The sequence below is a fragment of the Hippoglossus hippoglossus genome, chromosome 13 (assembly GCF_009819705.1).
Source record: "Hippoglossus hippoglossus isolate fHipHip1 chromosome 13, fHipHip1.pri, whole genome shotgun sequence".
In the NCBI taxonomy this organism is placed as follows: Eukaryota; Metazoa; Chordata; class Actinopteri; order Pleuronectiformes; family Pleuronectidae; genus Hippoglossus; species Hippoglossus hippoglossus.
In genome coordinates, this window is record NC_047163.1 from 27,836,499 (window position 1) to 27,863,324 (window position 26,826).

The 26,826-nt window shown below is 41.2% G+C and overlaps 1 protein-coding gene across 5 annotated transcripts in view; it reads left to right on the plus strand.

Annotated features, from left to right (window-relative positions):
• LOC117772552 (RNA-binding protein Musashi homolog 2-like) overlaps positions 1 to 26,826 on the plus strand; it is a 163,535-nt gene that overhangs the window by 75,861 nt on the left and 60,848 nt on the right. For all 5 annotated transcript variants that reach the window (XM_034603791.1, XM_034603792.1, XM_034603793.1 and 2 more), the window contains exon 7: positions 26,132 to 26,180. In XM_034603791.1, the coding sequence (XP_034459682.1) occupies positions 26,132 to 26,180 (49 nt within the window). The remainder of the gene's footprint in view (positions 1 to 26,131; positions 26,181 to 26,826) is intronic.

Sequence of the window (26,826 nt, forward strand, 5' to 3'; positions counted from 1 at the left end):
AAAGCTTCAGTATAATAGGTGACCTTGAAGTAAGAGCTAAATCTGTTCAAAAAGAGAAATAAGGGATATAGGTAAATAACTGCACACTAATTGCTAGTTAGAAATGTAAGAGAGTTAGAGGAATGGTAAATGATCTGTATTTATTTAGCACTTTTCTAGTCTTCTAGTCACTCAAAGCCCTTTACATTACAGTTTTTGCCATTCACACACCCATTCACACAGTGCATCTATGTGCAGCTTTCTCTATGACAAGGTGTCTTTTTGGCTTTAGTATCTTGTCCGAGGACACATGGGTAAGACTGGGATCAAACTGCCGACTGGTAAGAGGCTTTCTCCCCTGAGCCGGAGCCACAGCCGCCCAAGGAGCGCTACCAAGGAGTTGGTAGAAAAGGTGCTCTTGGAGGAGATGAGTGTTCTAGAGGTTACTGAAAATAGAGAGACCCTCTTCCTCTAATAGCACCACCATCAGTGAACCACAAACAAGAATATGCTGGAGTGGACTGTGATTGTGACTTCTGTACAAGGATAGAAATGTTTTTTGAGTACTGCCCTGTAGCCATAGTTACTGGGCTTATGATCTGTGGACTTGCGGTCAAAGTATTCCACTAAGCAAGTGGGTTCCTTGCATTTTTCTGTTTAAGATAAGCACACAGTTTGCAGTTAAGCTCATAAACATATCAATTCCAATCCAACTTCATACTGTAACATAAACAGTTTCTACTTTAAATGTTCACTTGATGCTGATTGGTTTTGTCTCGCCCATTTTTGACACTTTTCTTTTTCTTTTTTGCAACTAATGCAGTGTTTGGCCCCAATGCTTGTCTTTTTTCTGTGCACAACAGAAAATGCGACACATCAAAAGATGGAGGATTTGCTTTCTTCTGCATGAGAATGAGAATGATCCCAACATCCTCAACAAAGTTGATTTAGGAGGTGCTTGCCAATGTACACAGCAGGTATACCACCCATTCTTTACAGCAATATTCAATGACATCTAAAGATGCTGCAGGTAGACCTAAGACTTCTCACCTGCACCTTGGAATGTGTCAATTAAGTGTTCATAAATCTACATAAAGCTGCATTAAATAAAGACTCAAATACTTGACAATGTCAATTTCAAAGATTTTCCAGGTATGTTAAAGCAGGACAATTCATGAGTAAATCAATACTGGAACAACAATTCAATTCAATTTTATTTGTATGGTGCCAAATCATAATATACATTATTTTAAGGCACTTTACACAGAAGGTCAAGACATTAAAAATTATAGAGAGACCCAACAGTTCCCACAGTGAGCAGCACTTTGGCGACTGTGGAGAGCAGAAAAACTCCCTCATTAACTGGAAGAAACCTCTAGCAGAACCAGACTCCATGTGGGGGGACATCTGCCTCGACCGGTTGGGGTGAGCAGAGAAAAATGGGGAGGAGAGGAGAGATGGGTGGAAAAGAGGGTAAAGAAGAGAGAGAGATAGGGGGGAGGGGGAGGAGAGGGGGAGAGAGAGGAGAGGTCAAATCATTTTAACAAAGAAAAGCCTAGAAATGATGTTGGGGGCAGACATGAGCATTTAGATCAATGATTGTCATTTAAACAAAACAAAGCAAGAAAGGAAATAACATACAGTGTTGATTTAAAAAAAAGAATCAGGGCTCTGAGTGTGCATTTCAGTTCTCATTACACTGGCAGTGGCAAAGACAGATTATGGTTGATCTCTCAGGTACTGTTTTGTATGGTAGCATACAATACTTTATACACAACTTAGTGAATTATACAGGATGGTGAGCAGATGTTTACTGTGTTCATTGTTCCATTCAGTCACTATATCCAGTCGGTTTTTGTGCTTAGTGAAGTCAGCAGTGGTACTCTGATGTAAGTGATACTCTGCACTCTGCTGCTATTAAATGTGATTATGCTTTCTTTGTCTAATTCACAGTAATGATGTCCCGTGGCTGATGATAACACAGATAGTACAGTCCATACAAACACATGTGAAAAAAACACAGCAGTAAAAAAGAACTAATCTAATGTGTTTGCTTAAACATAATCCAGACATTCAAACATCGTGGATCTGCCATTTAAGAGCTGAAAACAAATAATTACATGACTTACATGTCTACACAGTAGCAGCTGACATGATTATCATTGACGTGACATGCAAACAAAAGATATAGAAAACCAGTCGTGGAAATGTAACCATTCCTTTGTCGCCCCAGGCAAGATACTGCTCCGTGGCTGCCCATGTTGCCCATACGGAAATCCACAAATTAGACTTTTTCCTGTGCTTTGGTTTGGTGTCTTTAGTGCTTAACAGTCATTCTCTACAGGCTTTAAGCTAATTATCCTTTATCCTTGAATCCCAGCAGCAGACAGCAGACTTAAATCTGTAAGCTCTCAGTGTTTCATCAGTCTATACAGCACACCTTTATCATCACACTAACAATTAATGTAACATGAGTGCAGGTCAGAGGAGGAGTGAGGAGGAAGCAGACTCTGACAGAGACACAGGACGACCGGACCTTTAATGAGCATCTGTCCTGGTCCTGAAGCAGCGGTGGTTATAATTATTCAGCGGTGGAAAACTGCTAAAGCAATGAACGTAGCGGAAAACATAAATCATTACTATCATACACTGCATCGATGCAGAGTCGTCCACCTCTGTGCAGTAGACCAAACATTAGCACGTGTGCTGCTCCTCCTACACTCTGTGCTGTGTGCGTCAACCTAATCTGATGTGGCTGTAACTCTATTCCAGCCACTTGATTGGTTCGGCGCTATTCTCATTATCATTTGTTGTTTATCTTGTCTGACAAAACATAGATGGAATGAGTTCTATCGACGTTTCATTTCTTTCATTTCTATCGAGGAAAAGTTATATTGCGATGATTATTGCTATCGTTTTATCACCCAGCCCTGGGTGAAAGTGACCTTTTTTTATTTACACTCCTCAGAATGTAAAAATCCTCAGGATGTTCATGGAGTTGATCGAACTCAAGCAGAGGGAGGTTGTTGTACTGAGCTTTGGGTTTGTTGTGGCTTTGCAGGTAAAGATTTTGTGTCGCTTGTCAAGCACATCTGTTGGTTCCACATTGAATGGCTTAGCAAATATGATCAATTAGTTTATTTTTCATGTCTATAAACCTCTTGACAAATGCCTGAAAGAGTTTTTTAAAATTCACTATCACATTCACGCACAGCAGGATTTTGTTTTTACAGTGTAGGTAAATGCAGTGTTCTCACACAATGACCTGTTAACAGCTCTGCAGCAGCACCAATGCTCCTCAACAAATTTTACTTCTAATGAGGTTTCAGCTTCTTAGCTATTAGCTCACTCATCACAAAAACATTGTCTGTCAGAATGTGTCCTTTGAAATCTGCTTTTTGGAAACCAAACTCCACTGAAAAGCATTAACTTTATTGAAGGTCATTTGTCTTTGCAACTTGTCTGGTTTAGCTTAATTTTTCCAGCTGTAATGATGCTGAGATTCTTATTTTTCATCACTTTGTGCATGTCCCCACAAACTAGAAACACTTTTACAGATTTTCAGTTGCCCTTTTACATTGGAAAGTACAACATACTTTCCTTGACATTCGTCATGATGTTTGTCAGTCATGTGTGCACCAAATGTGCTTCGTTCATCGGGACCTCACATCTCTTCAATTTGACATTATTTATTTTATTTTACTATCAGAAAAAGGTAATTGCTGTCATACGAATTTGTGTGTATTTTTTTTAATAATTTGCCTTGTGGGCCACATCAAACTCTCTTGTGGGTAGTATGTGGCAGGCAGTGGCGGCTAGTGATAACATTTATTGGGGGGCCACAGCGTCCTGTGGAAAATCTGCAACAACCAATTAAAGAGCAGCCTCAGGTCCCGTGGTTGTCAAAACTTTAAGGACCCAAATTCACATCCATCTGGCCGTCGCCCCACACCAGGAGGTGTTCAGACAGAAATTGACCAAATAAAATTTGAAAACAATTTATCTTGAAAGCTCAAAGGCGCTTATGCTCTACCAGGTGCATTGTACGAGCAAACTATTATTATGTAATTAAAATATGTTTAACATTTTTATACAGGCTTTTTTTTTCAGATGAGCCTGTAGTGTTTAGTGTCCTGTAATGCTTTGGATGTTATTACAGAGACTTTTATGAATACATTTGCAGGGAAAGTGTTTACACTAATAAGAATAAACATGGTCAAACTAAAAGATACTAAAACTCCCCCAAGGCAGTCTGCTGTAACTTTACTAATTCTTTCTAATTCATATTATAAGTATAAACCACATCATTTTCTGTGTGCCAGAAATGACAAATACCTTCATAAACTTCATTTATTTTGGGTCATAAAAGACCATTCCATCTATCTATCCATCCATCCATCCAGGTAACATTGAAGTCCTGGTTCAGACCTGGTGTGCAGGCCTCATGCTCATTTGTCATTATGTATTTTCTGTAGTAGTTAATGGCTGAGTCAATGCCACACAACAACCACCCTTAGGATGAGACGGGCTTTACATGTTACAGTAAACACATATAAATATATTTACTGAGGAAAAAGCACATATGTTTATATAGGCTTTTCATAAAGCAGGGATGTTAGAAGTTGGGCTTTCAGTGGAAAATTCTATTCTGTGGTTTAACCCAACTTCTACCCTGTTATTACAGTCATATGTTCACATATTTGAAAGTGTCTTAATGACATTAGATTGTCAGTTAAACAACTGTCACTGTTTATTTCTACAGTAATAGTGAGGTTACTATAGCAGAAGAAACTGACTCTGTAGCATGTTGTAACAGACAACAACTGTATTTGGTATTAACGTATCTACAGGTACTGAATGAATCCCTACATATTGATATGATGAGGTTCTCGTCTCATCTATTTATCACTTTTTATATTTTGTAGACAGTCTGGTCTGTAAATAACATGCTACTGTTGTGTCTAGCCTAATGTTAGAACAGAACAAGACAATAATTGTGGATAATTTGATGCAAATGACCAGCTTGGGTTTAAGCCAGCGTTGGTTTGATTTTGGACAGATACTAGACGTGAATGTGTGGGTGAATGGGTGAATGGCAGAAAAACTGTCCAGTGAAGTGCTTTGAGAGGTCATCAAGAATAGAAAAGTGATACATAAATACAGACCATACAGAATACTTGCACAATATTAATGTGAACATCTACAGTATATTTACCCTTCATCCTGCAAGTGTCTGTCTGCATGACTGACAGAGTACCTGCACTGTATTAGCCCCATGCAGATCAGCCTTTGTTGCTTCCTGCTGTGTAACTAAAGTTCTCAACCTGAATTATCCCCTCACCCTACATTTACCAACAAAATAAAACTAATGCTCAAATACAGTCATCTTTTTGGCAAAATCTGATTTATTTCTTTGTGTTTTTTAAATTGTCTTTATGGTCCCACGTTGTGTTTCAAGCTTGTAGCAAAAGTAATATCAAATTATATTTATTTGAGTTTTTTAGACTTAATGATGGAGTGTGAAAGAGTAGTCAGTGTAGTAAGGCATGTATGGATGAGTGGAGGTATGTGTGTGGAGTGTTGAACATGTGCAAACTAAAACTAAGCCGGTGAGGAGGCTCCGCTGTCCGCCAGAGAGAGAGAGAGAACCTGGAGAAGCAACCCTTTTTATGCCTTCAGCTTGGGTTTGACGCAGGTTAATGTTATGGGGTGCCAGTCAGAGTCAAGTCTGATAAATAATAATTCAACAAAAAAGGAGCAAATAACCAGAAATTAAATATTTTCAGAAAAACACAGCAATACAACAATAACAGACCACAACTCTAGTTTTCAAAACTGTATTCACCCTAGTACACAACCACCAAGGAAAATGTGTGTGTGCGTGTGTCTGTGTGAGCCTCCCACAGTCTCAGCATCCACAGGATTTTTTCCTGACCTCTGTGACAAAACGTCTCCTCCTGAGTGGCGACAACACACAGACTTTAACATGCGTCTGAGTCTCAACAGATGGTCTTCTCTGCCTCTCCTCTTCGCCATCCCCATTGACCGAAGCTACGTATTTGTCACTTCCGTATTGTAGGTTCAAATTATGCAGGGTTGGGGTCTGGAGTTGTGATAGGATTATTAAATTATTGTGGGTGTGACTGGAAAACATGAATGAACTCTCTGATAGGTGACATGGCATGATCTAACACTGGTCGCTACAAGCTCCTCCCACTTCTCAGGTGCAGTCAGTTGCTCCACATCATTAGAATGCAAACAATGTGGGCCATCACACAGGAATAAATTAATACAAACAAATTCATTTGTATAGCGCTATGGTAATATTTTTATTAATAATAGTCCGTTATAATTACCAAGATTGAACAAAAATAACTAAACAGATTTCCATGAAATTTGGGATCTTTGGATGGGTCTGTGACCATATCTTTGTGGTTAGAGAAGGCTGTTGCCAAATTTCAACTGTTTTATCAGCTTCTCGTCACTGCGTTAGTGTGGCCTTCATGACAACCACAAACTTCGACAGAAGATTTTAGTGCTGGAAACCAAACTTCACCGGTTAGAAGTGAATGTGGAGGTAAAATGGAGCGACGCCTGCGAGCTAGTTCAGGCAGCCAACTCGAGCTGCGCTGCTCCAATCATGTGACATACCTCACTCTCCACATCTATCTATAATACACACCCACCACTCAGGTGGTCTATTTAAGCAGAGAGACATTTGCCATCATCGCCTTTGCTCGCACTGCTGCTGCAGTATCGCTACCAGTTGATCGTTGTGCCTCCGTGGGTCGTTTGTTTCTCTCAATCCGAATGAGTCTGAGTCCTCCGGGGAAGAAGTCCGCCTTATTCCCCAAATTTGGGCTCGGTCTTTCAAGATTCACTCAGAGTGTGAATCGGACGTCCAGCGTCTGCGCCGTGGCTCCCGCGAGCCTCTCTGCGAGCACCGCATCCTGGAGCAGCTGTGCGCCCGCAGCGTTGTAGAGTGTTCGTCCTCCAACCAGAAGGATGTTGAATGTAAATTTAATTGAATGTGTGAATTGTAAATCGCTTTGGATAAAAGCATCTGCTAAATGTCATGTAATGTAATATAATGTAATAGGTATACGCAGATATACACATAAGCAAATATGCATATATCAAAAGAATAAATCTCTGAAAACCATAGTTGATTTCAGGCGTTTTTCGTATTTCCTAAAATCAATGATCCTATTTTGAAAGCTAGCCGCGGCCTAGTTCAGTGTCACCTCGGAACTTTAGACCAAGTTCACCTGCACACAGGGAGAGCCTCAACACTTACTCGGCTATCATTTCTGAACTTGCCCTTTTATACATCAATCAAATAAATAAATATAATAGGTACTCAGGTTGGTAAAAGTTTTGTTGTTCATGAAGAGTCATTCTCTCTGCACAGAAGTAAGGAAATTCTGGGAAGGAGACAAGAAATACTGAGTTCTATAATAAATTAAGATGAAGCGTTATCCCCAGAAGTTAGCTGGCTGGGAAATAAAAGGGATGGTTTACAATCTGCAGCAACGCAGAGTTTGATAATGTTGGCATTCCTATCTGGTTGGTTAATATAAATAAATTAAATTAATCACAATACAAATAAATAAATAAAATCTCTGCCCATAAAGAGGAAGTTTAGACCACAGCTGTTTTGGGGGATTCTTCATTAATGTCTGGCCAACCAAACCCGATGGTCTTTACCCCACGGTCTTCATCTGATTCCTACAGAGCAGTAAATAGATCAAGAACAAATTACTTTGTCATGCGTCAGTGCTGCTACAATAGAAATAATCTAAAAAGCCTCAATGATTACAGTCTTACCCAACATTTAGCTTGGCTTTTTATTTCCGTATTACTAAGTTGTTGTCAAGGTGAGTCCGAGTAGATATGATGATGGAAGCAGTAGCCAGAAATCTGCCAAGAACATTCTCATTTAATCCTCTACATGTCTTTACCCTCTCTAATCTTAGAACAACACATGTACACGACAAGTCTGATAGATCTTGTCGAGACTTCTGAATTATCATTGCTGAGAATAATACTGCTTTTTGTTCTTTCTCCTCTATGATGAAACACTTGCATTGCTCTCCAACCCATCTGGGGGCACCCTTGCTCACCAACAATGGTTGAAAACGCATGACGAGATCTCCTCAAAACTTCGCAATCCCTGCCAGAGCTGAGACCTAACTCCTGAATGCTATTCCCTTCACTCCCTAAGATGTGGCACAGCTACGATTGCAGCTCTCCATCATCCATGCTAAGTCAGACACCACAAGAAGGAATATTGATTCTCAAACATCATCAGTTGCTGCACCCTTGATGTTTTAATATGTACTCTCCGCTGCCTAATTCCATTGTTGCATGCCAGATCTCGGAGACCATCGCGTCTCCGCGTCTGCGGCAGTCGCAGGCAGGCTTCGGCGCGGCTTCGTCTCCCCAAGTGCAGACGCTTTTGTGAAACCCATCTTCTGGTGCGGGTCCTTCTTCCCACCTCCTCACACTTCCACTCCTTCCTTCACGGGAAGGAGCGCCTCACGTCGGGCCCTGCATGAGCCGGGCGCGGCTGCTGGTGGACAAACCTCTGTCTCCGTGCTGCCAGCGTTTCGCGTGTGTCAGGCTCCGGCGCGGGGGATGAGCGCTGTGTGAGGCTGTGTGTGGTCGAGGGGGCTGCATTGCCAAGGGTGACGACACAAGGCGAACGAAGCCAAGAGATTACCACCCTTGTCGTGGCTCCTGTCCGTCCTGAGAGAGGGATCCCTCACATGTGGCTCTCTCTGAGGTTTCTACGTTTTTCCCCCTGTTAATGGGCTTTTTGGTAGTTTTTCCTTACTCTTGTTGAGGCCTAAGTAACTAATCGTGTTTTGTGAATATGGGTTATACAAGCAAAACATTTGAGTGAATAATATGTATGTGCTTTGCAACCTGATTATATTGTTGCATTTCAGGTGGTTTGCTGGGCTTAAAGTGTTCAATTTAGATTTTGGTTTATTTGTTGCCATGTGTCAAGTTTACTAGGTATATAGTGTCTCTGACTTGACGGGAATAATCCGACATGTTGTAGCTGCACATCCCACTGTAAAAAGCACCCTACTGCATTAACTGTATGAATCTGTTGAACACAGTCAGCAGTCTGGACATTCAGGTTTTTATCACTCTACCACCACTCCGAAGAGGAGTTGAAAGATTCAGCAGATTATTACTTTCAATTGCATGTACTGTCAATATAGTGCACTTTATTGACAACTTTTATTCTCGGAACATAGACATCTTTTTATGGCAGATCGACTTTCCTTCAACAGGGCAGGAATAATTTTTTTCCCTGAAAGCATTTCTTCTTCCTGTGTCAGCCATCTGTTCCCTCTTCCAAGGACAAGAGACAAGAGGAATCAAAATGGGATAAAAGTAAAAACAATTCAATTTAATTTAATTTGTATCCGACAAATTATAACATACATTATCTTTAGGCACTTTACATAATTATAGAGAAATCCAACAGTTCCCACAATGTGCAAACAGTCCCTTATTAACTGGAAGAAATCTGTAGCAGAACCAGACAATGTAGGCGGCCATCTGCCTCGACCGGTTGAGGTGAGCAGAGAAAAATAGGGAAGAGTGGAGAGGTGGGTTGAAAAGAGGGGAGAGGAGAGAGAGACCAGGAGCAGTTGTATAACTTGTTGTAATGAAAATGTTAAGAGTTATATTTATAGATGTAATGATGTTATTAATGACAGCAGCAACAGTTGCTATTATAATAATAATAATAATAACATTATTTATATTTGTTGTCGTCTGGATCCTGCATCTCTGGAGTCAGAGAGAGAGAGGCAGAGAGACACACTATGGGAGGGAAAAAAACACAAAGAGTGCCATCTCTTACTCTAGCTTTAACTAGATGAATTCAGACATTGTTGGATTCATATTATAATGAATGATTTTCGAGGTAGTAAGAGAGACCAATCTGTAGTGGAAACTCTCCTCTCACAGGAGCAGATCATCTGTGTGTGTAACAACACCTATATACATTCATATTATTATCTTGATAATGTGCCTTGAAATTACAGAGAGATACAGACTTCATACCATGGTTTTGTTGTTTTGTTGTGTGTGTGAATGGGTGGATGACAAAACTACACTGTAACCCACTTTGGGTGGTCATCAAGTCTAGAGCGCTATATAAATACAAACCATTTACCCACACACCTACAGATGCTTAGATGGGCACACTGGTATTTGCATTCAAACAATGTGGTCCCTAGATGGAAATGCATTGGTTTGAAACTAGTGAAGACAGGACTGTAGTGTGTGTGTGTGTGACTGGAGAACTACGCACAGCCATTTTAATAGGTTTTATTCATCAAGATGCTCCCTCCTCAAAGACTTGTAGGTGTAACATTTTAAAATGTAAAAATTGTTGAACATGTTATGTCTGCTGATGCAAGCAGAGAAATATCTGCTTCCTTTCTTCCACACAATCACTCCTCTTGACAACACTATCCAGCCATAATCATCATCACCATCTTCATCATCATTTCCTCTTCATTCTTGACTCAATTATGCCAGTGGCACTTTTATAAATCTGTCAGCTGAAATAAACCACATTTCTGCATGATTGTGTTTGATTGTGCTGCTTGAATTGAATTTGCTATTCGCAGACTTTTTTCTGCATTGTAAATAAAAAAAGGCGGCAGAAAGGGAAAAAAGAAATGGAAGTGGTATCACTTTTAACAGGCCAACCTGCTATTTTTAAGCATTGTTCTCAGTAGAGGAAGGCTGCCAGGGTAATTTGCATTTATAAAGGCCTTTCTTACACATCCTTGGTTTGGTTAAAACATTATTTTCCCCCTCCCAATAATAGAAGCACAAATTGAGGGCCGTGAGTGCAGGCACAGAGGGATGATGGGAAATATATTAATTTGTCTCTTGTCATTCGGTGGGGATAATTTGAATTTTGTCATGGTAATTTGGTGCTCGAAGGCTGCGGGTCACTTTCCAGACAGAGACCCGGCATGAGCTTGGCCCAATCCTTGTGAGGCACTGATAAGAGTCGCCGGCTGTGTGTGTGTCTGTAAATGTATGGGTGTGTGAACATGTGTGTGCCCTTCACTGCAATGATGAATTACCTGCTTATCTCACTCAGTCCAGAGAGAGAAGCGCACGATGGCAGGGGACTGTCAGGGAGAGAAAGAGGTGTTGAGATAGGCTACTGGAGAAAGAGATGAAATGATGTCGGGGGCTGGGGGAGAGGGTGCATCACAGAGGGGGATTGGTTAGGTTGGTTTGTGGAAGAGGAGAGATATGGAAGCAATTGTGGGGCTGGATGGAAGGGAATGGGGATGCTGAGCTGCAATGGATTGTGGTCATTGTGCTGGTGGTGAAAAAGAAATGTTCAACTGACATGGAGACTGGACTGAAGGAAGTACACACGTGATGAACTTAATAATATGTCTTGGAAAAGTCTGAAATAATTCAGAATCAACATTAATATATCTGATAAATATTAGTGGGTTTATTATTAGATCCAACTTCTAATTTCACAAGCAGCTGTCTGTCTTTCTGTCTGTAAGTGGAATGCATATCTCGCAAACTGTTCTTCCAATCAGCTTCACACTTGGTATGTATATCGTAAGTGTCCGAGAAAGTGTGAAGTCCTAGTTTGGTGCGATTTGGATATGCCATATATTTGATAATAAAAATTTGAATAAACTGGTGACCAGCGCAGTCAGTGGGGGCAGGGCAGTGTGCTTTTCTGAAATAACCAACTTGTTACTTATGTAAAAATAATAACAGTTAAGTAAATCATTCAAATTTATATATTAACCACACTTAACCAACTCAAACGTGACACCATTAAATGGTGTGCCTTTGGGCATTCAATACATTTTATAGAAAAATATTGAATATGAATATTTTTAATATTCATATTAAATATCAACTTTAATTGATTAAAGCTACTTCTGGGCACCACCCTTCAAAGGAAGGGACAAGATAGCCAATTTATTGATTAAGTCTCATGAAATTATTAACTACAAATTTGGAACTCTGATCAATAATTAAATTAATAACTTTATTCAAAATTACCATATAGGTAGCAAAGTTCTTGACAGTGTAGAGGTTGGCAAAATTCACACTTATGCAACATTAATGAAGATGTGTGTTAAAGAAAAACATTATTATGAAAATAATAAAAGTGTAAACTCAGTGGTGTATAAAGTACTTGAAAGCCATACTTGAGTAAAAATACAGATATCTTACCTGAAAGGGACTCCGGTAAAACTAAAAGTCACCCATAAGAAAATGACCTGAGTCAAAGTCTTAAAGTAGCTAATATTAAATGTACTTAAGTATCAAAAGTAAAAGTACAAGTACCAAAATAAAAAATGCAAAGTGCTTTTTATAGTAGGCCTATACAGACACAAAAAAAACAAAAATTGTTCTCTTCAGGCTTTATTTCAACTGAACAAAAATATACATATACTGTATAATTTTACAAATTTTGAACCCCAGATGCTGAGGTTCAAATAGTATTGGACTAGTGCATCTGAACTTCTATGGACAACAAAGAACCAACACAACAGAATAAACAAGTGCCTCTTGTGTCTGCCTAAGACCACTAATAGACCAAAGTATAACCACGAACAAATTCTGTAAATATCACTAAACATGGACCTTTCACTTTCTAATCAGTAGCAGGAATGATACACAATGCCCCTTATGATAACTCAGCAAAAGGAAACAAGTTCGAGGCACACAAAATAGGATAGTTTTCCTCTGTTGTTAACAACCTGCACAGTGCTAGTACAGAGAAGAAACAAAATCACTGGACACAGTCTAGTTTTGCTGCATGCCAAATTTCAGACAGAATAATAAAGAATTAACTGAGCCGAGCTCCTGCATGAGCACCTGGATAATTCTAAAGGGAATAAATGGATGGGGAATGTGCTCGCGTTGATTAAGTCCCTGCCCTTTGTACACACATCGCTACTACCCATTGGATGGTTTAGTGAGGTCCTTGGATCGGCCCTGCCAGAGCGCCGATAAGACGATCAAACTTGACTATCTAGAGCAGTGGTCACCAACCTTTTCGAGCCCAAGATCACTTTTTAATTCCAAACGTAAGCCGAGATCTACCACCCTGATATCTTCCAAGAAACCCACTTAGGAGGGTCATACTTTATATGTATTCTTTTTTGCAATTTCTGTTAAAGGCTGAATGTACAAGAAATAAATATACACAAAGAAAGGCAGTTGTATAACTTTTTCTATTCAATGCACAATATTCAAATTAATATCAATTCATATTTACAATGCACAATATGTAGCTTCTCAGTTCCACAACATGTTCTGCAGAGGAGCTGCTACTGCAGCACAATGTTTTTACATACAGTGCCTTGCATAAGTATTCACCCCCTTTGGACTTTTCTACATTTTGTCATGGTATAACCACAGATTAAAATTTATTTCATCGTGAGTTTATGTAATGGACCAACACAAAATAGTGCATCATTTGGAAGTGGGGGGAAATATTACATGGATTTCACAATTATTTACAAATAAAAATCTGAAAAGTGTTGAGTGCATATGTATTCACCCCCTTTACTGTGAAACCCCTAACAAAGATCTGGTGCGACCAATTGCATTCACAAGTCACATTTGCAAGTCACATAATTAGTAAATAGGGTCCACCTGTCTGCAATTTAATCTCAGTATAAATACACCTGTTCTGTGACGGACTCAGAGTTTGTTGGAGATCATTACTGAACAAACAGCATCATGAAGACCAAGGAGCTCACCAAACAGGTCAGGGATAAAGTTGTGGAGAAATATGAAGCAGGGTTAGGTTATAAAAAAATATCCAGAGCTTTGAACATCTCTCTGAGCACCATAAAATCCATCATAAGAAAATGGAAAGAATATGGCACAACCGCAAACCTACCAAGAGGAGGCCGTCCACCCAAACTGAAGAGTCGGACAAGGAGAAAATTAATCAGAGAAGCAACCAGGAGGCCCAGGAGGACCAAAATTGAACTTTTTGGCCTCAATGCAAAACGCTATGTGTGGCGAAAACCCAACACTGCCCATCACCCTGAGCACACCATCCCAACAGTGAAATATGGTGGTGGTAGCATCATGCTGTGGGGATGCTTCTCTTCAGCAGGTACAGGGAAACTGGTCAGAATAGAGGGAAAGATGGATGGAGCCAAATACAGGGAAATCCTTGAAGAAAATCTGATGCAGTCTGCAAAAGACTTGAGACTGGGGCGGAGGTTCATCTTCCAGCAGGACAATGACCCTAAACATACAGCCAGAGCTACAAAGGAATGGTTTGGATTAAAGAATGTTAATGTCTTAAAATGGCCCAGTCAAAGCCCAGACCTCAATCCAATAGAGAATCTATGGCAAGACTTGAAGATTGCGGTTCACAGACGGTCTCCATCCAATCTGACTGAGCTTCATCTTTTTTGCCAAGAAGAATGGACAAACCTTTCCATCTCTAGATGTGCAAAGCTGGTAGAGACATACCCCAAAAGACTTGCAGCTGTAATTGCAGCGAAAGGGGGTTCTACCAAGTATTGACACAGGGGGGTGAATACTTATGCACCCAACAGATGTCAACTTTTTTGTTGTCATTATTGTTTGTGTCACAATAAAATTTATTTTGCACCTCCAAAGTACTATGCATGTTTTGTTGATCAAACGGGAAAAAGTTTATTTAAGTCTATTTGAATTCCAGTTAGTAACAGTACATAATGGGAAAAAGTCCAAGGGGGGTGAATACTTATGCAAGGCACTGTATAGGCTTTGATTTTAATATGGCCACAAATATGATTATTGCCCTGAATGAAAGAAGTACTTTGTACTCAAATAAATACCAGTACTACACAGTATGAAGCCGTGCATCTTCCGCTCCTGCAAATATTTCACAATAAAAAAAAACTTTTAAACAAGGGAATGGATTCCATTAACAGATACGCTGGAGGGCTTTTATTTTGAAAAGGCATACAGAAAGTGTTGCAACCATTTGTTTGTGACATGAATTCATCAGATAAACATACAAATTTAGGTGAAAGATCATTTTCTCTGTTTATTCTGCTGTGAAACACAACGTTTATCTGTCTATGACACAAATGTATTTACAACACTTTCCGAACCCGTTTCAAAGTAAAAGCCCTCCAGCGTTTCACCTTCTGAATCCACTCATTTGTTCCAACGGGGCTTTGATTGTTATCGACAGACCGAAAGATTTGCATCTTCATACCGTAGAGTCCTGACATTTACTTTAGTACATAAACCAACTTGTTCTTGAAGGAAATGCAGGAGATAAACCAGCTGCTCCACCACCAGTAGCGGACACACAGCGCGTGTGAAAAACAGACAGCCGACACACAGCTGATCTGCGGCGCGACGACAGCCAGTGAGTCCAGAGAGTTCGGAGATCGACAGTGAAGACTGGGAGATCGACCGGTAGGTCGCGATCGACGGGTTGGCGACCACTGATCTAGAGGAAGTAAAACTCTTAACAAAGTTTCTGAAGGTGAACCTGCGGAGGGATCATTACCGGTACAGCCTGCTCGACCCCAGTCGACCAAGGCAGCCCAACCAACCTCCGGACGCTTAGGCAAACGCCGCCGGGCCTGCGCATCTCCCGAGGCATGAGAGAGTGTAAAGGCGTGCGTTGCGCCGACCTCTGCTTCTCAAGTAACGAGCAAGTTTTGAGAATATAAGAAGTAGAAAGTACAGAAATTTGCGTTCAAATGTATCGAGTAAAAGTAAAAAGTCGTCAGGAAAATAAATACTCAAGTAGATTTTTCACATATCTGTATTTTACTTAAGTACAGTAACGAAGTATCCCACCTCTGGTATAAACACACAAACTATCTAATTGTACTTACTATATAAATGTGTATGTGAGTATACGTGTGTGTGTGAGTGAGTGAGAAAGTGTGCTTTCAAAATGGCGGCCGGCCACTATGAAGACAAAGGACCAATGGTTACACCATGTGGTTGGATAGCAAGACAAATCAAACTTATATCACATGAATAGAATTCAATATTCCTATGCTTAGCCTATTATAATTAGCCCAGTTATGTTACCAGTTAATGAAAAGGGGGAAAGGTCCTTTTTGAGATGCTGTTTGAAGTCCAGTGAAGCGGTATTGCTGGTTGGGGCTCCTGTTTTTGTGCATCTGCTGATCAGACTTTGTATCGTGGCCAATTACTTGTGCTAAAGTAGGCTCTCGCCTCGCTGCCTTTTGGAAGGTTTTAGCAGTCTGCTTCAGGCAGGCCTGCTTGGAGGTCGACAGAGCTTGGGTAGGGAGAGGTCTCCCTAACTGGGTGAGCAGAAGAGCTATACTTCTCCTCCTGGAGAAGTCAGTAGAAAAGAAAAGGGAGAGATACCCACTTCTCCTCCAAAGTGAGTAGAAAGAGATAGAAGAGAAAGGGATCTGGGCTTTTATTGGCCTGGTGACTTCATGAGTCATGGGGCACACAGTGACCAATAGGGGTGGAAAGTTGTGTCCAGGGGCAGGTTTAACACCTAGGTGTGAAGATGAAGCACCCTGGGAAACAGAACAAAGGAAACAAGTGATTGCAGGCGTTGGCTTCACATATAGGCCCAAATATTGTTCACTAATAGTAGGTCCCAACAGCAAATTCAAACTCATTTTATTAAAAACATTGACTATAAAATCTTAATTGCAGATAATCCATTCACAAGAAAGTGGCAGTATATTGTAGAACTGTTTGAAGAGGACTCACTAATGACAAGGAATCATTCTGAAGCAACTCTGGTCCTGGCACTCTGTCCCATACCTCTGGTGCTGATGTGGCTTGATGCAAATTGATTGAAAAAGCAAACTGAACACATTTCAGTCAAGAGAGGCTTATAAGGGATTTTGGTGCATATACTGGCAGATTGTGGATAGTGGTGGTGGATCCTGATCGTGGTGGCAGCTGATCATGGACTATGATTAACAAGACTGCTTGATATACACTACTCATAAACTCTACCTTTACTGACAATAACTCCTCAGTTCATTTGTCATTGCTGCTCCTTTCATCTCTATCAGACATTTTCTAATGTACAAATAATTGTAAATACTGTTATTTTGCTGATGTTCTCAGTTACATGCAGCATCTATTGCACTTCTGTCCATCCTGGGAGAGGGATCCCTCACATGTTGCTTTCTCTCAGATTTCAAAATTGTTTCCCCCTGTTAGAAGGGCTTTTTAGTAGTTTTTCCTTACTCTGGTTGAGGGTTAAGGGCAGAGGATGTCGCACCTTGTTAAGCTCTATAAAACAAATTGTGATTTGTGAATATGGGCTATACAAACAAAATTTTATTGATTGATTTATTCATTGAGATCTCAGAAGGATTTCGATCATGATGGGAAGCAGCCCTATCACTTACTTGCTTTTAATATAAAAATAACTTCTCCGAAAGCTAAGACACTGGTGGAGGTGATGGGGGATGAAGCTGGAGGTTGGGATGTTGGGAACCGAAACTTGGTTCCAAATTAAAACCGAATGTAAAATGCCAGGTACCAGGTACCCGTCAAAACAAATGTTGGTTCTGCTTATCGGTTCCTAAACTGCAAGGATGCCGTATGTATCTGCCAGGACCTGCCTACGTGACTACGTCCTGCACCACGTAACAGAACTGAGAGAGCTTCTCTTGTGCACCTGCTGCACTTTTCATCACAGCCATTATGTTGACACCTGGGATACGCCAAGCTTCCCTAGACTTTTCTGCTGAAAGTCTTGTGGATTTAGTAGCTGCACAGGGAGACTGTCAGGTGCAACTGGTCCTCCATGAAGAGTCAAAACCCATACTCTTTGATATGAAATAATGGATAGTTTCCTGTTTGTCATCAGTGGAAGTAACATTATCAATCACCTGCAATTTATGAATAGAAAAAGAAGTTGAAATCCACAAAGGTTGGAATTTGTCTCTGTTCCATTTGGCTGTTTTGTAAAACGTATATGCACACAGCACGTAGCAACAGCAGTAACAGTCATTTTAAAACAGCAAGGTCTTAACTCAAAAGGTCCAGAATCACTAATACACACTGCTGTACCTGGGGTGAGGACCCATAATCACACAATTAGACAGTACACAGTTGTCATTCACCTCTACGTTGAAAGTTTAACATGTTTGGGAAACTACAGTAACTAAGGTATGAAAAAGATTGTGGCCACAGCTACAAGAGGGCAATGTTGTCTCTTGGTTGAAGATGTGATAATTGGTCTCTGGAGTCAAAGTCGGACCCTGTTAATCCAGCCATCAAGAGTTCATCCAAATGTGGATGAAGGATAGTGTACAGTTGCCAACATGCCACATAAGCTCTCACTTTCTAACACATCAAATGGCTGATAGCAGAAAGTGTATTTCAGTCAGACAACTCACGTAAACGTTTATTGCAACAGTAGAACAGGTTTAGTGTTTGGTGTCTAGGCTCCAACTTAATCACTCCCCCATATGATTACACAGATATGATGGGAGTGATGAACAAATACTTGTAACCCCCTGTCAGAGCCTACAGGTGGATGCTGGGGTGGTGGAGGGGCTGAAGCAACTGGTAGCAATACTGCAGCAGCAGTGCGAGCAAAGGGGATGATGGGAAATGTCTCTCTGCTTAAATAGGCCTCCTAATAAAGTGGTTGTGTGTTATAGATGGTTGTGGAGAGTGAGGTATGTCACATGATGCATTTCACATGATTGGAGCAGCGCAGCTCGAGTTGGCTGCCTGAACTAGCTCGCGGGGTTCACTTCATATATATGTTTGTCACAGGCTCAGTAGACAGTTTTCCTCACCTGCTGATCTCTTTATTTCGTATTTACAGATTCAGTGTTGGCTAATAGTCCCTGCTACTGGCAGCTGACATATGGCTTTCCAGGGAATGCTGTTATTATTCAGAATGGTGGATCCATGTAATTCCTTGTAGCTCACATTCAGGGAGACTCCTCCACTCTTTTTTTTATTCATTTTCTTTTTAATTTTCCCCAGAGATTGGCAACATGATGAGTGGAAAAAACGGTGGATGAGCTGACACCACTGTTTCTCCTTCTTCAGACAGGCCACCCATTAAATTTGAGCTTTTGATAATCAAACATGATAAAACATCTTTCAAATAACAGTTACAGAAAAAAGCAGAATCAGAGCTGAATCAATATGATGCATATTTCTGCTGTCAACAAATCGTCCCTCACCCTGCATCCTTCTGTGTTTCGTCTCAGTCTGAGAGATGCAACAGCACATCTCTTGTGGTCTTTTTCATCACACGTCTACCTATTGTAGTCACACTTCAAGTAATAAAGCTTGTTTGTTCTGCCTTTACACACACACTGAAAGATTTGGCATCAGTCTCTGGGAATATGAGCTGTTATTGTTACTCAGCAAAGATTCCCCAGACAACCAGTAGATAACAGTGGTGTCGAGCCTTCAGAGCCAAAGTACATGTGTGTGGCTCCCTTCCACATTCTGTCCATCCTAACATGACATTAGTGGTGGGAGATTGGGCAACAGCTCATGACAATGTGTCATTTGCCTGAAGTGAAATATGATTTAGAATTTGTAATTCAGTGGAATGGACAGTGTTCATTTCTCCAGTCGAAATGACACATCTGAAACCCCAGCTGTGACTAAGCTACCAGCTTTGCCAGAGACAAAGGTTTCATTTATTAAAGATGAGGAATGTTCATGCCAAACTATTTTCTAGGCCATTTTCATTCCAGGTGCTTTCAGATATTCATCATGTTTGGCAATTAAAACCATTGTGTTTTCCATGGCTGTGATCCGATATGGAAAAAAATCTTATCACGATCATTTTTTTCAAATCAGTAGATATCGATATATATCAAGATATAAATCAAATCAGCCCACTGCACTGAGGCGCACTACTCTGCGCAGGTCAACAAGTGATTCTGCTCCTGAACGGGCCGTCGCTTCTTTTGCAACAAAGAAGTTAAAACACACATTGCATCATAATCTGCGGGAAGAACTTCTGTCTGTAGGAGTCTGTGTGTGTGTGTCTGTTTGTCTCTGTCCCTCTTCACACACGTACTGATAATCACATGTATTTAGTTATTAATCGATGATGTCGGATCATGACTCCGGATCGTTCTGCTCACTTTAACCCTGATGTCCTGACTGTGTGCGTCACGTTACGTCTTGTGTTGTGTAGCAGGTTTAAACATGTGTCTCATAAACTCTGGAGAATCAAACAAACACAAACTAAACGTCAGTCCTGTACGTGTCCTAATAACTTGTGATCAGTGATGGTGTTTATTGGTAAAGTGTAAAATGAGCACAGGTCAGAGGGGGAGTGAGGAGGAAGCAGACTCCGACAGAGACTCTTGACAGAGGAACACCGGACCTTTAATGAGCGTCTGTCCTGAAGCAGCGTGAGTTATAATTATTCAGGTGTGGAAACCCGCTAAAACAATGAATGTAGTGGAAAACATGAATCGATTATATTCTGTCACTGCATCGATGCAGTCGTCCACCTCTGTGCAGTAGACCAAACATTAGCATGTGTGCTGCTACCCATACACTCTGTGCTGTGTGCGTCAACTGAATCTGATGTGGCTGTAACTCTATTCCAGTCACTTAGATTAGATTAGATTCAACTTTATTGTCATTGCACAGAGTACAAGTACTGAGACAACGAAATGCAGTTCAGCATCTAACCAGAAGTGCAAAAAAGCAGTAAAAGTGCAGAGTATGTGCATATGTAAAGTGGAATATGTAAATAAATAAGATATGTACAGTAAGAAATAGATATGGAATATGAACAGTATTGATACAAGACTAGCAGCAATAGAAGTAGGTCGTGTAGATATGATAAGTATATATAAAGTGCAGGTGTAAGTATAAGTGATGGTAGTAAGTGAAAATGAAAAATGAAGTGAATGAGGTAGTAGTAATATTATATACAGAGTAAGTTAAAAGGTATGGTATGATATAAGTACGATGAATACACTATGAGCAAGATAAGTATATAAATAGATATAAATATGAATACACTATAGGTGGGATAATACAGTAGTAAAAAATAACAGTCTAGTGCAAATGTTCAGTGGCTGGAGGAGGGTGTGTGGCAGTCCAAGCCAGGGTGGAGGGGGGAAGTACAGTCACTGGAGGAGGTGTGTGTGTGGGGGGGCGGCTATCACCGTGGTGCAGAGTTCAGCAGGGTGACAGCCGCAGGGAAGAAGCTGTGCCTGAACCTGCTGGTCCGGGAACAGAGGACCCTGTAGCGCCTCCCAGAGGGGAGGAGGGCAAACAGTCTGTGGCTGGGGTGTGAGCTGTCCTTGACGATGCTGCGCGCCCTCCGCAGACATCTCTTGCTCTGGACAGCCTCAATGGTGGGGAGTGAGGAACCGGTGATGCGTTGGGCAGTTTTCACCACCCTCTGCAGTGTTTTCCGGTCCGCAACAGAGCAGCTGCCATACCCCACTGAGATGCAGTTGGTGAGGATGCTCTCGATGGTGCAGCGGTAGAAATTTACCAGAATCTGAGGAGACAGATGGGCCTTCTTCAGTCTCCTCAGGAAGAAGAGACGCTGGTGTGCCTTCTTGACCAGAGTTGAGGTGTTGAGGGTCCAAGAGAGGTCCTCAGAGATGTGGACACCCAGGAACTTGAAGCTGGCGACACGCTCAACCTCCGTCCCGTTGATATGGATGGGGGTGTGTGTGCCACCTTTCTTCCTGAAGTCCACAATGAGCTCTTTGGTCTTCTTGATGTTGAGAGCCAGGTTGTTGTCGGCGCACCACTCCGCCAGGTGCTGGACCTCTTCTCTGTAGGCCGACTCATCGTTGTCGCTGATGAGGCCAATCACCGTTGTGTCGTCTGCAAACTTGACAATGGTATTAGAACCATGTACAGGTGTGCAGTCGTAGGTGAAGAGGGAGTAGAGGAGAGGGCTCAGCACACAGCCCTGTGGCACGTTCAGGATGAGGGTTGAGGAGGTGTGGTTCTCTAACCTAACAGACTGGGGTCTGTTGGATAGGAAGTCCAGTATCCAGTTGCAGAGGGAAGTGTTGATACCTAGGTCACTGAGTTTCGTGATCAGTTTGGAGGGGATGATGGTGTTGAAAGCTGAACTGAAGTCTATGAACAGCATTCTCACAAAGGTGTTGTTATTGTCCAGGTGAGAAAGTGCGGAGTGTAGTGCCGTGGAGATGGCATCCTCCGTACTCCTATTCTGGCGGTAGGCAAATTGGAAGGGGTCCAGTGTGGGTGGTAAACAGGTTTTGAGGTGAGCCAGGACCATCCTCTCGAAGCACTTCATGATGGTGGGGGTGAGTGCAATAGGGCGGAAGTCGTTAAGGCTCGCTGCAGTGGAGTGTTTTGGCACCTGCACGATGGAGGTGGTTTTAAAGCACGTGGGGACAGCTGCTTGGGCCAGTGACAGGTTGAATATGTCAGTCAAGACCTCAGCTAGTTGAGGTGGTTGAGTGGTTGAAGTCACCCGCAACAATAAAGGCTGCCTCCGGGTGTGAAGTCTGTCGTTTGCTAATGGCAGCATGCAGTTCTTTCATTGCCAGTTTAGCATTAGCATCAGGGGGGATATAGGCTGCAGTCACAACAGTAGATGTGAACTCTCTGGGCAGATAGAAAGGTCTGCACTTAACCATGAGATATTCTAGGTTGGGAGAGCAGTGACTCTTGATGATGATAGTGTCCGTGCACCAAGCTTTGTTCACATAGATGCACATACTCCCACCTCTGGTCTTACCGGAGTCATCAGCTGTTCTATCCGCCCGGAGGAGGTAGCGCCCCGTTAGCTCGATGGCGCTATCGGGAACGCTGCTGTTGAGCCATGTTTCCGTGAAAATCATGATGTTGCAGTCCATAATCCATTTATGTTTGGTGATCCGCAGCCGCAGCTCATCCATTTTGTTCGCCAGAGACCGAACATTGGCGAGGAAAATGCTAGGTAGAGATAGCCGGTGAGGAGTTAGCTTCAGCTTAGCCCTTAGCCCACCTCTCTTCCCCCGTCTTTGTTTACGGTCTCGACGCCGCCTGTGAGCGCTTCCGGTCGGCGGAGCCGGGTTAGTAGCCTCCGTAGTCTTGGCGATCTCAGGAATGAGCCTGAGACCATCGATAAAGTGGATATTATTACTAGATCCGATGTCCAGAAGATCCTGTCGGCTGTAGAAAGTGTTCACAAGACTGTTCTGAGTGAACAGACTTGAAACAAGTAGGCAGATAGTAACTATTTTGCAAAATCTGGAGAGACGCTGAGCCTCGCATTGTGCACGCGCCGGCACTTAGTCACTTGATTGGTTTGGCACTATTCTCATTATCATTGGTTGTTCGTGTTGTCTGTCAACACATGGATTGGATGAGTTCTATCTGTGTTTTATCGGCCATGTCTTATATTTCTATCGAGAAAAGTTATATCACGATAATTATTGTTTTTTATAATAATTACGATAGGTAGTAAAATAGCCCTGTGTTCAGTCACATACACAAACATCACACTATTAAAATATAATTTTTAAAAACTATAAAAAAGAAAATTTTGAGTATGAAAACTCGTTGAGTTGAGTATGTTGAGTATGAAAACTGACTTGTGTTCATTGATTCACTGAAGTTTTTAAAACTTGTTCCGAATAGTTCTCTTACTCTTGTGTTCAAAAACATTGATCTAAAACTCAATTCTCAGGCTTTTCTGTCAGAGTTTTCTAATAAACAATAAATATAGCAACTTCTGATCAACCCATGTCAGGCTTAAAATACCAACGTCCTGTTTAAGTCCCGCCCACTTCCGGTTTAAGTCCGAGTATGGATTCGGATAATTTTGTTGGTTGAACAGATACAGATACAAATAATCCCTAGTGAGAAACATGTTATGTTACTTATAACCTGCTCTCTGAGTGATCAATTTACACGTAAATACAGCTAAAATCACAGTTCATTCATTTCTGATACACATGGGTGTGATAATGGTCCACCCATATAGTTTTAAGTTAGCCTCATTCATTATTAACAACTCAGGTACGTGATAACAGGTGTTTGGGTGGGAATGTCTCTGGTGGAAGATGTGAATTACCCCCTTCATCTTTCACTGGCCATTCACTGACACCTTCTCAGTGACCTTTGACTGCTGGTGCGTACTGGTGTTTTTTCCCAACAAGTCCTTTAAATGATATGTCTTATTCAATTGTTGGGTGAAGGATTTTTGATCCAACAGCTCTTTGACAAGATTTACTTCCTTTGGATTTTTGAGGTATTTGTTTCTTGAATATAAATGTGCCACTTCTGAGACAATAACGACTGATGCAGATTTGTAGGTGGATATTTTCCTGTTTCTATAATATCTTCGCTCTATTGTCAGTGGAGTTCTTGCTGTTTCACGAATGTAGTGTACTCCAAAGCTATTATGTGCTTCCATACAATATCCCATTCAAGCTTTCTGCAACATCTGTTTTGATTTCGACAAAATTGTTCAACTTCTGGTCACACTCTATATGGGAGTGTTTTCAGGAATATGGCACTTTGAAGTAATGGGTGAATAAATGATAATAATGGAAAGAAAAGAGAAGTTTTTGTTTTGTATTAGGGTGGACCATTGAGCAGAGTTGTATTTTAATTGAATCTTATAATTTCATCACATGCTCTGTCAGATATCCAATGTCTAAAATCAAAATATGACAAATTTGGGAAGACTGTTTTTGTCACAACATGTATATTGTTTACAGTGTATATCTTTTTTCGTGGGAACACTGGAGTGTAAGAAAATCTTCACCCTGGAGGTTTAGATGTTTTGCTCTTTACTTAAGTGTCCAAGACATCTGAGTAGGTACTTTAAATTATTTGGTGGAATGCTATTACTTGATGTGGCCTCATAGATGGTGGACATCATGTAGTCACAACGTGCCATTATTGCACACTGGAGGTTCCATAACCATAAACATATGTTAGTGTAGTTTTTGAAGTTGGTTTGCTTCAGTTTGTCACCCTTTACTTCAATTGTTGAATAATTTGAGACAAACTGAACAAACACCATTATATACCTGAAGTGCAACACATATTTGTTGACCCAGGTTATCTGTAGCATCACGAGCACTCATCTGACATGATACAAAAAAATGTAGCCAGGATATGATCTTTAAGGTAAATGTGATTAACATTTCTGAAGTGTTGATGTAAGCAGATGATGGGTCTATCCTTCAAATGTGCATCAGCCAGTGAAAATGTGCAGGATGGCATCCAGAATAAGAGGAGCATGTGTTCTGATCACACAGGGACGAGTCGCAACAGGTTCGGCTGCTTAAAAAATGCTCTGGAAAAGCCAGGCTGAAAGCAAGCGTGGTGCGCCTTGTGGACCTGATGAGCTGGGCTATGCGCACAAGCAGAACATCAAATGTAAATTACGGGAAAAAATTGTTACAGGCAGACGTCAAGCACTTTTGTTTTAGAAAAAGCAGCAAAAAGGTCCTGTCTACTGGGCATCAAAACAGGAAGTGGTAAAACAGTTGCTTGATTTAATTGGCTGCAAGTCCTGCAACTGTTAAGTATATTTTAAGTTTAAAGGGAAAGTGACTGAAAAATGAAAATCTACTCTTATCTACTCACCACAATGCCAATGGAGGGGTGGATGAAGTGTTTGAGTCCACAAAACACTTCTGGAGTCTAAGGGGTAAACTTTGTAGCAGCTGAATCCGTAACTGGTGACCAAGACTTCAGACGTAATAAAACAACTGAAAAAAACCCATAACATGCCTCCATACTGCTCTTGTGGTGTCATCCAAGTGTCCGCATGCCCCGACTTTTATATTCAACTCAAAATTATGTAATTTACACCGTGTTTTAAGCCTAAAAGTCCACCGGAAGTGGCTAAGCTAGCAGACTTAGCTACACGATGGTGTGCCTGAGGGTCCGTGAATGCACCTCATAGGAAGAGATCAGAGGACATTTAGATCAGAGGACACACTTCACCCACCCCTCCATTGGCATAGTGGTGAGTAGATATGAGTGAATTTTCATTTTTCAGTGAACTATCCCTTTAATACTCAACTGGTTACTCTGAATTATTGGCCATTTACTCATGTGCTCTGTCCTTGAAAGTGCTGTATATATTTTCTGTTTGATTCTATGTGTACATAACTGAAGTCTAAAATATTTTCATGTCATCTTTCAGGTTGAAGACGCCATGCTAATGTTTGACAAAACCACCAACCGACATAGAGGTAGGTTCACAATCTGTGTATTTGTGTGTGTTTGTTTGATGTGTTTGGACTTGATATTCTCAACACTGCGTAAAGTTACATCAATAACCATTGTGTGTCATATACAGTACATATTTTGTAAAATCCTTCCACTCTTGTATTCAAGTCCAGTTCAGGACACACACACACACACACGCAAACACACACACACAAACAAACACAAACACAAACACGCCAATAAGTGAATCCCCTCAAAGATTCCTACCCCCCTTAAGGTCACCTACATTGTTGCCCATTTCAGATAGCTTTCACTATGCCCAGCAATCCATACTAAATATTTTGCCTTATCATAGTTATTCTTCACACTGTTGACTGACACACACACACACACACACACACACACACACACACACACACACACACACACACTCGATATGGATCTACACTGGCAGTCTGGAGATTGGATGATGGAGGAGAGGGACACAGTAAGACTGAGTGGGTCAAATGAGGGAGAGGGAGAAAAAGCAAAAGAGAAAAGATCCCCAACAGCTGAACAGAAGGATGGAGATTGAAGGATGGAGGCCTGTGTGGTCCGATAACGGTTCAGATAGCTGTTGCCGCAGATCAACATAGGCGGCAGGATGGCTATCTCCACCCCTTCCTTATC